General features: G+C 45.7%; 1 protein-coding gene across 4 annotated transcripts; it reads left to right on the top strand.

The window, feature by feature from the left end:
• Positions 1 to 67: 67 nt before the first annotated feature.
• Positions 68 to 10,835, top strand: MTNAP1 (mitochondrial nucleoid associated protein 1). Of its 4 annotated transcripts, XM_028112914.2 has the most exons (7): positions 68 to 151; positions 242 to 367; positions 929 to 1,063; positions 2,483 to 3,994; positions 8,377 to 8,484; positions 9,055 to 9,159; positions 10,673 to 10,835. In XM_028112914.2, the coding sequence occupies exons 4-7, from the start codon at positions 2,509 to 2,511 to the stop codon at positions 10,693 to 10,695; spliced, it is 1,722 nt and encodes a 573-aa protein (XP_027968715.1). In that variant the 5' UTR covers positions 68 to 151; positions 242 to 367; positions 929 to 1,063; positions 2,483 to 2,508; the 3' UTR covers positions 10,696 to 10,835. The 4 variants fall into 4 exon arrangements, with proteins under 4 accessions (XP_027968715.1, XP_027968716.1, XP_027968719.1 ...); XM_028112915.2 differs by having other exon boundaries at positions 74 to 367; XM_028112918.1 differs by lacking the exon at positions 68 to 151 and having other exon boundaries at positions 365 to 385.
• Positions 10,836 to 11,163: the final 328 nt, after the last annotated feature.

The following is an 11,163-nucleotide window of genomic DNA, read 5'->3' as shown; positions in this document are numbered from 1 at the left end:
CCGCGCCGACCGGTAACCCCGCCCACGGGAAGAGGCGGGCTCGGAGTGGGGAGGAGTGACTGAGAGCTTCTGGGAGAGAGGACCTCACGAGAGGCGGCCTGAGCTTTCGCCTGTTCGCAGCGGAGCGGGGACGGCATAAAAGTCAAGCCAGGTTTAAATTAACTTAAATTACGTCATCATAATACGATACAAGTATTTGAGTTAGGCCCCTGTGCGGTAACAATTTTTTTTTAAAACACAGCTGAGAAGCATCAGGCAGGGGCGCAGACGGCCTGCAGCGGGTGCCTGCCGGGGAGTTGGGAAGCGGCTCGAGGGCTGCGCTGGGGGGCTTGTCGCGGGGGCTTCCGGAACTTCCGCGCCTGGCGAGGTGAGGATGCTGCTCTGGGTTAGTCGCGGCCGGTCGTGCTGTGTCCTGTGGCCCACGCCCTGGGTCGGGGATGGGGGAGTGCTTCCCGGGATAGGAGGGAGTCGATCGGATGGCGGGCCAGCCGGGGGGGGGTTGCTTCCCGGGGCGGCAGGACGAGCCCCCTTCGGCGTCCGTGCGGTTCCGGCGCCTCCGGCTGGGGCTGCAGGGCAGGAGAGCCCGGTGCCTCAAGCAGCCCGGCGGTCCCCGCCCACTCAGCGTGAAGCAGCGGCTCCGCTTCCGGAAAAAGTGAGGGAGCCGGGAGGGGGGCGGGCCAGGTACCGCGGCGGTGGCGGGTAGGGGTTGGGGAGTCCGCGGCGGGGTGGGGGGAGGGGAGGCGTTTGGCAGGAGTCCCACGGGCTCTGCGCCCGGAAGGCGGGCGCGGTCTTAACTGTTTGCTTGCCGGAGCACCGAGGGGGACTTGTCCTGCGGATAACCCAGTTAGCTTGTACTTGGTTCAGTGCCGCGCCACATCCATTCACTGGGTGTGCTGTCGAGTTACTTTTCTGATTGTGTCTCGCGCAGGCTGACAGTTAAAATCGAGTTTGTTCTGCCAGACTCGGGAACTGCGATCGTGAGGCATGGAGATCCAAGAGAAACAACCACAAAATTAGCATTCTTCTGGAGAAGCTCCAGTAAGAAAGTAGTCAGTCACCCACGGTAAGACGTTACCACGTGAGCGTACAGGATCTTTCCAGTAGGATTAAGTGTGGTGGAGTAATGCAGAGGCAGACATGTCTAAGAGGTCCCTAGCCCCTTCTAAAGTTAATTAGTCCAAGGCCCGTGGACTGGCTTCAGTTGTGGGTATTTTTGTAAGTCAGCAGCCCATAACTTTGATTGTATTGTCAAGGGGTACCTCTAAAGTAAGAATAATTAAAGTTCTTTGGCCGGAAACAGCTTCGTTTTGCCTGAGCTCATATAGGATCCTAAATGGATTGGCCAGGATTCTATGTATTTATTTTGTAAATGGTTTTAGTCTCATTTTTTGACCTATTCAGTAGTCAGAAGACATTCACAGTTAGTCATCTATGATGATAGCATTTGCATATTTATGTCTAGAAAAGGAATTCATTCAACTCTCATATGCCAGGCTCAGTGCTCAAAGAGGTACAAATGATACATGGTATTTTTTCACGTTTTTACGTGGTGTGAGTATCACAAAGATTTCAAATAATGAACTTGCTGATAGCCCATTGTACTTACTCCTTAAGTCAAAAATTGGGGACTCTGTCCCCTCCATGTATGTATCATTTGTACATCATAAACACTTTTACACATACATGTATGTGTGTATACACATATTATTAATATGGTGTTAGAGCTTCATTTCTCATGCTGAAATGATGGAAGGTCTTGCACCGAAGTGGATCTTCCATATACAACTTTGAAAACCATGACTCTAAGCAACAGCCTTCAGATTCTGGCCTGAGTTTTTACTCTTTATTATTCTTTCCTTAAACGATGTGTTTGAGGGGTTTTAACAATTTCTTTATACTCTTGTAATAACCAGTTGACTTGCTGTAACCTTAAACAGCAAACGTTTTAATCTGACTGGTATATTGAAGCTTTATTTATTTGAAGAGAGAGAGCATGGGGGGGGGGCAGAGGGAGAAGCAGACTCCCCGCTGAGCAGGGAGCCCCACTCAGGGCTCAATCCCAGGACCCTGGGATCATGACCTGAGCTGAAGGCAGATGCTTAACGACTAAGCCACCCAGGCGCCCCCTTACTGGTATTTTGTACAACTTTTTCTTTCATTAATTTAACCATTAACTTGTTAGATTAGTGTTTTGGCTTTCCTCATCTACTAGTTAGGGATGTTGAAAACCCCTTTGGTTGTTTTTTTTTTACTAACAATTGATTCTTGGAAGACTTTAAGAAATGTAAACAGAAGTGAAGCCAGGGATATTTATCTTAAAACTGTGTCTTCTATTTTCTACCTCTGTAAGAAAAAGAATAAGTCAAAACACATTTCTTAAAGCTTCCTTCAATCTAGGTTCTTCCACATGAAAGGTACACAAATGAGATGTTAGTAATTACCAACTATGTGCCCCTCATAATGTCCCATTTACCTTTTTCAGGAATAGGAGAGTGATACTCATCCAGGATGGAAGTGTGTCCTTACTGTAAAAAGCCATTTAAACGATTAAAATCCCACTTACCATACTGTAAGATGAAAGGATCAACTGTACCAGCTGATCAGAAAGCTTGTCAGTCCAAGCTCGCTACACGCCCACACGCTAAAAAAATGAAAGGGCCAATCACAGACTTAAATAACACTAAAGAGAGAGAGTTGGAGACGGAGAGTAAGAAGAGAGATACCAACTTGGTAAAAGACAAACCAGAACGGGCAACAAAGTCTTTTCCACTATTGGCTGTTGGTTTGGAAAGAGCAGGTAGTACAAAGGCAGATAAAGACATCCAGAATCAAGTTCAGTGCTCCATCAAAAAGTTGAAAAATACTGACCCAAAGATTACTTTCCAGGGAGAAACGAAGGCTCATTTTTATGCATCAGAGGACACCACTCCTGAAAGAGAACTTGTCAGATATTTGCCTCCATCAGGGGAAAGTAGAAGTAACCTTTCAGAAACTGAAATATCTTTACCTCTTGGCCCAGTAGAACCTTTTTCATCAACTCAAGATAGAAAATACTCTTCAGCTTTACCCAGTGATGTTCAGACCACTTCTACTGATTTAAGATTGAACAAAATTGATCACCTAAGACAGAAGCTTCTAGTAAATTTACCAGATAAGCCTATTGGTGATTATCACAGTTCTCCCATGAATCTTAATTATGGGGTTGAAAGACTACAAACATCATTGTCAAGCAATGAGAGACAGTCCGAGGCCAGGGACCACCTCTCAGAAGTCTCTTCTCATGTTAGAGACTCTGCGATTCAAGAAAAGAACATGGAATCACAATTGTTAAATTTTAAAGTTAGCGCAGTCGACATCCCAGTCAGGGAGAACCAAGGAAAAGGACTGAACCTTGGAACAGAGGCACACGGGAGCAGAGGAAATGCAGAGAAAAGCGTATCTGTAAAAGCAATCCCGGAATGGGCTTCTGTGAATGGTGATGCAAAGAACATCAGGAGTAATGATTCAGCCACAGAGAAGAAAGGTCCAGATGAAGGTCCCAGTTTAAGTTTGTTCACTCCAAGAGAGACAGCCTGCAGTGGGCCGTTCCCTGTGTCACGGTCGTATAATGAAAGCCTTGCCTCTCTGGCTGTCAGATTTTTTCCAGAAGAGAAGGCAGAAGCCTGCAGCCTTAACCGAGTCCCTGTTGTGAAGGTGTTAACAGAGAGTGAAGGAGCCTCGCTGCAACACAAATCTGGCTATGGGCCCGAAGTGTCACACCCTGGGTGCCAACAGACCTTCCATTCAATCCTGCCTCGCGCCTCTTACAGCCCCTTCAGTCAGACTGGCATTGCTGATAGGCAGACCCTTTCAAGCTCCTTGGGGCTGGAGTGGTTTCCAGAGCTCTATCCTGGTTATCTTGGACTAGGAGTATTGCCAGGGAAGCCCCAGTATTGGAATGCAATGACCCAAAAGCCTCAGCTCACCAGTCCCCAGGAGGAGAGACTCTCAAAAGGTAAACATGCTCATTTTCATGGGCCATCCAGCCCATCCATACAGCTCTGTGCCTTTTGAATTAATGAGGTTCAGATTACTCCTGTTTTTGCTCATTCAGCTTATTTTTACCTAGGCATTCCAGTATACCAGACTTAAAATTGTTCTGAAAACATTAATTCTTGCTCCAGAATTAGTACCAGTGGTGTTTATCATTCTCTTTTCCCCTCCAGGCAGAGTTGAAGGTCGGACTAGGCCAGGTCAGCCGGTGACATTGGTCACTTGCGTTTTCACAGCAGGAGGAGGCATGGCCAGTAGATGTTGGGCAGGTGTTCAAGCTGTCTTGAGAGATCCAGTAAGAGATTGTGGAAAGAGACAGACAGACTGTGAGGCTGTCTCCTCAGAAGCCCTCTGGAGGCTCCTTGCCAGTGCCTGGAATGGTTTAAGTGGCCCCAGAGAGCTGGGAAGTTCCTGGCATTTCAGGGAATCCTCCCTTTTTCCTGCATGACCTGACCTTCAGTTATTGGACTACCTCTAGTTACAGTACATAAAGTTTCTTCATTTTCTTCACCAGGAAGCTTTAGGTTTTTCTTTTTTTCAGGTTTCTAGAAGCACAGTTGGTTTAATATAGCATTCAGATTTCATGTGTGTGTATTATTTACTAGTGCTTTTAGCTTCGACAGGAGACTTGTAGCAACTCCGAATAGCTTTCCACCCGGAAAAGTTGTAACATCTCTTCTTAAAAGGGACATATTTTCTCTCTCTGGTATATTTTATAAATTTTTACATATTCACTAAACCCCAGGTCTTCTGGTCTGAAAAGCATTTTTTTTTTGGTATGGTAATTATTTCTTTCTAAAGATGTCAAAACAGAAGTGTAGTAAGTGAAGAGTGTTGCTAGCTAAAGCTACATCTTCGACTGCTTTAGTGGTTACCGATTTTCCTACCAACAGACCTAACCTCCAGAGTTGTAGTCTGTCTCAAGTTCAAAGTTGGATCCCCAAGCCCCTTCTCCATGTTGACATAGAATTACTATTAACATCTGTGTTGCTTTGTTTTCAGAGTGCTTCCATCCGTTTTCTTATTTCAGCCTCGCCACGCTGAGAGGTGGGCAGTGATTTTGCTCTGTTTGGCAGGTGATGAAATAGGCAGAGAGGATAAGTGATTGGTTCAAGGTCATGTTGCCAGTAGATGGTAGAGCAGCAGGTAGAACACAGTCTCTTTCAGACCACATTTCGCCCTCTCCACTAAACCGTATTGCAGAAAGTGCGCCTTAACTAGAAACACAGGTGGTTGTCAGATCTCCACTTCTCTGTGGTTTGCAGTGGCCCGTGGCAAATCTCTCTGGCAAGTGGGACTTCTTTATTTCCTGTACTGTCTTTAATAGTGCTGAGGAATGTCTCTGATACAGGCACTTTTCATTTCAGAGAAGGGGAGGGGACTAACATTGGTCGGGTGATGACTGTACCAGATACTGCTAGGTATGTGGCATTATTATCTCATTCAACCTTCATGACAACTCAGGTGACTGTCACTGAAGTCATTGTCCCACCTTCCTTTATAGATGAGGAATCTGAACCCCTGACATGTTAAGTGATGTGCCCATGTTCATACAGTAAGTGGTGGTCAAAGAGAGAACCTTAAGCAGGCTCCACACTGAGTGCGGAGCCTGAGCTGAAATCAAGTCAGACGCTTAACCAACTGAGCCACCCAGGCGCCCCAGGTTCAGAGCTCTTCTGTTCTCTTTTATTGGTTACAGTCTGCAGTACTCTGATTAGTTTGGCAGACTGAGAGTTCTGAGGACACCACAGAGTTGGGTTTCAGTAAGTCAGGAACAAGAATTAGGCTTATGGAACTCGGCAGCATTAGGAGCCGTCTTGTGAGGTTTAATAAGGATTTTCACAGACTTACTACCCAAAAAAAGCAGTTCTCCCAGCATTAGCAAAAATAGATTTTAGAAGTTCAGGATTTAAATCCCTGGAGACTCAGCAAATATAGTGCCTTAAGAGTCCTCAGCAATAGAAATTGGCTTCCTTTGTTCAAAGGCAAGCCTTGCACGCGCTTAGCTGGGGATGCTTGGCTGAGCCTTGGCTGAATTCAGGTGCCTAGGCTTTCAGGACTCGAGTTGAAGAGATCTAGGTCCTTGGGTCCCAAATCTGGACAACTGACAGTTTCACATAGGATTAAAGATTCCTGGACCTCATCCCCAGAGACTGATCCTGAAGTAGGGTCTAACGATCTTGTTTTCAAACACGTCTTAAGTGTTTCTGCAGAGCAGCCAAGTTTTAGAGTACCACTGGTATTGGGGAGGCCACTGGAGCGGGGAGCCTCAGACCCAGCATAGGGGATGGGGGGATCGGCAGATGGGGGGAAGGGAGGGAGAAGTTGGAAAAAACACAGTTCATGGAACTACAGAAAGCAAAATTTGGCTGGTGGGGATAGCAGAAGGTAAAATGAGGAAACTTGGGGCGCCTGGGTGGCTCAGTTGGTTAAGCGTCTGCGTTCAGCTCAGGTCATGATCCCAAGGTCCTGGGATCAAGCCCTGCATCAGGCTCCTTGCTCCACGGGGAGCCTGCTTCTCCTTCTCCCTCTCCCTGCTGCTCCCCCTGCTTGTGCTCTCTCTCTGTCTAATGAATAAATAAAATCTTTAAAAAAAAAAAAAATGAAAGCTTACAGGGTCATGTGTTTAGGTGTTTTTTGGTGGTTTTTTTTTTTAAGTTTTTTTTTTATCTTAGAACACAAGTGGGAGGGGCAGGGAGAGAGAGAGAGAGAATCTTAAGCAGACTCTGCCCTGAGTGCAGAGCCCCATGCAGAGTTTGATCCCACAACCCTCAGATCACAACCTGAGCCAAAACCAAGACTCTAAAACTTAACTGACTACGCTACCCAGGCGCCCTGCGTCATGGGTTTTTAAAGGCCATTCTCTCATCAAATAGCATTTCCAGAAATAAACTGTCCTGGTGAGATGCTTGAGATGGCACATGTGGGGAAGGATCAGGGCAGAACAGGAGCAGCACGAGCCAGGATGAGTCTGCTAGTAGAGGAGGCCCTGAAAGGGGAGTTTTTACATAAAAGAACATGTGACAACAGCCAGAGAGACCTAAGGGGTGAGTCAAGTCACATGTCCAGAGTTCCAGCCAGGCCAGAGAGGTGATAGGAAGTGTTAGAGGTACCCAAGGTAGGGACGGGACGGTTCCGGCGTTTCTGTGAGCAGAGCTGTTGTCACTAGGTTTGGGATGTAAGGACGTCAACACTAGCAGGTCAAGGACAGGAGATGGCAGTGGGTGTTAGCATTCTTGGGCCCACAGCCAGGCCGAAAGGGATGTAGATCAGAACCCAGGGTCCCTGAGTAGCAGGAAGGATGAACTGGAGAAGCTCTAACAGAACTTCTGTGGGTTCTGAGCTGGCCTCTCCTGGGCTTCAGGCTCTTTTATAGCCCAGCTTAGGGCCAGAACTGATAATGTTCACACAAGTTTGAACTCTTAATGAAGGAGGCTGCTGGCTGGAGAAGGAACAGAGTTGAGGGGCCAACCCGTTCCTGACATGGCAGGGGAAATGGTTCTATAATTGGAGTTTTCACATAAGTGTCTCTTCCCATCTTTTTCCATTTTTTTCCAAGAAGAATGGATCATGTGCTTTGTTTTTTAAGAGATTAATCTTCACCTTGGCGAAATAATTATTTTCCGTGTAATTTCTTGGAAGCCAGTATGGTTTTTCTCATTGTTCCTTAATGTAACAAGTATTTGGATAGCATTTTTACATCCATAGCAACCTTTACCTCCTCTGCTAAACCTATCGTAAATATTTGCTTCATTTATCTTTTATCCCAATGAACCCCACCAAGACCAGAGAACCAGCAACAGTAGAGATTCCCTGCCTATCACTAAACAAAAACAGGTGCAGGAAAGCTGTAAATAGATAGCATTAAACCCTCCCTTCAGATTCTACGTTCATTATTCACGTGTTAAACATAAATGAGAAATGTTGGCTGGTCAGTAATAGTGGGGCTCATAGGGCACACATGTTGATTCTAGTACATGTAGTGACAAGGAGTAGTAGGTACTATGATAGTAGAAAGTCCTGCCTTCTGCTAAAATGTTTAGCAAATGGAAAATGTAGACAGGTCATTTCATTAAGCATGTACACCTGGATCAGCTGCACGGTATGTTCATCAGATCAAAAAACATCTCCGAGTCCTGATCCCCAGGGGCTCCTTCAGCCTTTTGAGGAACCTCTTTCTGACTGGGAATCACCGGCTTTGACTTTGGGCACTTAGCTAGCTGCAGGCCCACACAACCAAGATCCCCTTCCTGCAGCCTGGCCCTGGGAACTGTGGGCACGGAGTGGCGGGAAAAAGCCTGAATCTTGATGAACGATCACAGTGCCTTCTGTTTGGAACCATAGTTCCTTTGTTGGAAAGAAGCTCGACTGCTCTCAGGAGTTTGGAACCCCCGACCAGACTTACAACCTCCAACTTGTCTCTGATGAGGCTCTTGGGAGCTGTCCAGAAAGGTGAGCTGGAGTCACGGACTGTTGGGTTGTGTTGCTGGTTCCAAGCATTTGGAGAAGTTTCTCTTACTTTAGCCATGGCTGTTACAGCAGGGCTAAGGGAAGGAGATAAGGAGACCAGTGCGTAGGCTTCCTTCTCTTCTCTTTGTCTGTTTTTGCCCTGGAATCTGACATAATCAAGAGCACCAAAGCCGGCAGAACAGCTGCCGCCATTTTGGAACAGAGTTCATTTCTGTCCTGTGCCCCCTCCCACCTACCCTCATCTCTCCCTTGCCCACCTTCATAGTCCCAGAGCCAGGAGAACTCTACACCTCGAGTTAACCAGTCTGTTTTAATCTCCCAACTCAAGATTGTGACTGAACTCTCCAAACAAGAATAACTAAATGTATTAAAATTGTGGTCTTCAGGATTTGAGCCTTTTCATCTGTTTAAGAAATACCTATGTGGTGCTATGTCTAGTCTGTGCATTACAAGCCCAGCACCCATGCTAACCGGGAGAACTTGCATAACTGGCAGGTCGCGGCCACTAGTTACAGCTCACCATAGCAACCAGACATGTTTCTTTTTAAACAGGCTGGATCAGGTGCAGCACCACGGTGAGAAGCGGAGTTGGGGGCATCACCATGCTCTTTACGGGGTACTTCGTCCTGTGGTGCGGCTGGAGTTTCAGGCATCTGAGTAAGCCTTTTTGATATTTTTAGCCAAAATCCCAGGTCACATCCCATTACAGGGACCTCCAGGGGACTCTCCGAATTGCTTTTTATAGGATAGTGTTGCATTATCTGACATGCCCTCATGAATGAGCCACTGCCTTTGGTTTTTTATTACAGATTATGGTTATAATGAACTTTATAAGATTTGACTAGAATTTACATAATTGCTCTTGTGCTCCACGTGAGGTTTTTCCTAGAGATCTGGTGGTCTTGTGCTTTCTCCTCTGAAAGTTGTTTGCCTGCCAGATCAGCACCCTTAATTCCTGCCTTAGAACTTCTTTTTAGCATTGAAACCAAACAGCTCTATACCCCAACAGCGGAGGAGAAACCATACAGCTCTCACTCATGTGTCTGAGGGTCACAGAAATCTTAGTTAATGTGACTTTCACCACGTAAAACAAAAACATCTTTCCAGTTGGGAGTTTCAGCTTGCATCAGGTCTTACCAGGAGGAAAAATGTCTGAACTTCATTTGTCTTTTAGTCTAAGATGACTTTTCTCATTTTTTTAAAGTCTTGCTTTATAAAAATATATTTTTATAGTTAAAATGTTTAAAAGCCATTGTATAGAGGAGAGTATCAAAAAAGCCCAGTATTTTTCCACAGTTAAAAAAAAAAAAGCCCAGGGGCGCCTGGGTGGCTCAGTCCTTGGGCATTTGCCTTGGCTCAGGTCATGATCCCAGAGTCCTGGGATCGAGCCCGCATCGGGCTCCCTGCTCTGTGGGAAGCCTGCTTCTCCCTCTCCCAGTCCCCCTGCTTGTGTTCCTGCTCTCACTGTCTCTCTCTCTCTGTCAAATAAATAAATGAAATCTTAAAAAAAAAAAAAAAAAAAACTCAAGAAAAATTAAAAAAAATTTAAAAAGCCCAGTCGCTTTCTGAAAACTTTTTGTGTAAAAGTACAGGACAACCATTAATACCAGTGTAATTCACAAATGGTTAAAAGGACTTCTAAAATACCAGGACTTGGGGTGGCTTGGTTGGTAGAGCATGTGACTCTTGATCCCAGGGTTGTGAGTTCAAGCCCCATATTGGGTGTGGAGCCTACTTAAATGAAAAAAAAAAAAGGACTTGACTCGAATTGGATTTTTTGACTGATTCAGTGTCTAGTAAGTGGGAGAGCAGGTCAAGTAGCAGAAATGGGACTTCGGTAAATTCCTACACATGGCTGGTGGGGAGCTGGTAGGTGGTGTGTGATCCACCTGTCCATGAGAAAGAGTTCCTTTCTGATCAGCCTTGCATACATGGAGACTCCTAAAAACCTTGACTGCTTTCCCAGGGACAAGGCCTCCCCTTAAAGGCTTACCTGTCTGAAAGGGCTCAGTTGGTTGATACCTGAGGAGAAATTTCTGATTGCACCTAAGACTTTATTTCTGAATCTGTAAAACAAAGGGGAAACGGAATGATCTGCACAGGCAAGAGACAGAAACAGTCTTTAGGAGTGGCCTTGTGGATCCTTATACTTCTGTCTGTTTATCCAAAGAGCTGCAGCGTTGGCGTAAGTGATGACCTGGACACCGAGTACGGAAGCTTGGAGCCTCCAGGGAGCGTATGCTGGGGACACCTGCAGTGCAGATTTAACAATTTAAAATGGTTTGGGGGAGAGGGAGTGAAAAGAATAAAATTATTGGAATCTAAAACAGTTACAGAGGAAGTCCGTTTTTTTAACATGGACAGGTCTGGTTCTGGGTGGACATTTCTTTGGCTGGCTCTCAAGAGTGACAGTGATTGAATAGACTTCCGTTTGTTTGCTCGTAAAGGCTGCTGGTTTTCAGGGAGGCATGAAGATGACAAAGGTCATCACTAAAATGTTTTAAATAATTATCTGTTAGTTCTCAGTAAATAATAATCTCACTTTTAAATCTTTCTCCCTAAAATTATTCTCTAAGCTTTGGCATTTTATTATTCATCCATACAAGATACCAGGCTACATGCATACTGATCCAGAAGAGTATGTGTGAAGTGGCAGAAAAT

This window comes from Eumetopias jubatus, unplaced genomic scaffold (assembly GCF_037043125.1).
Source record: "Eumetopias jubatus isolate StellerSeaLion01/CBP00866 unplaced genomic scaffold, mEumJub1_p1.0 scaffold_10, whole genome shotgun sequence".
Classification (NCBI taxonomy): Eukaryota; Metazoa; Chordata; class Mammalia; order Carnivora; family Otariidae; genus Eumetopias; species Eumetopias jubatus.
Note: the sequence above shows the minus strand (reverse complement) of the source record. Positions and strands in the feature narration are given on the sequence as shown.

What these genes read in the sequence shown, in the direction of transcription:
- MTNAP1 (XM_028112914.2), top strand. Translation starts at nt 2,509, where the DNA reads ATGGAAGTGTGTCCTTACTGTAAAAAGCCATTTAAACGATTAAAATCC. An exon ending in GGAGGAGAGACTCTCAAAAG is followed by an intron (nt 3,995 to 8,376) that starts GTAAACATGCTC and finishes TTGGAACCATAG; the next exon opens with TTCCTTTGTTGGAAAGAAGC. An exon ending in CTTGGGAGCTGTCCAGAAAG is followed by an intron (nt 8,485 to 9,054) that starts GTGAGCTGGAGT and finishes CTTTTTAAACAG; the next exon opens with GCTGGATCAGGTGCAGCACC.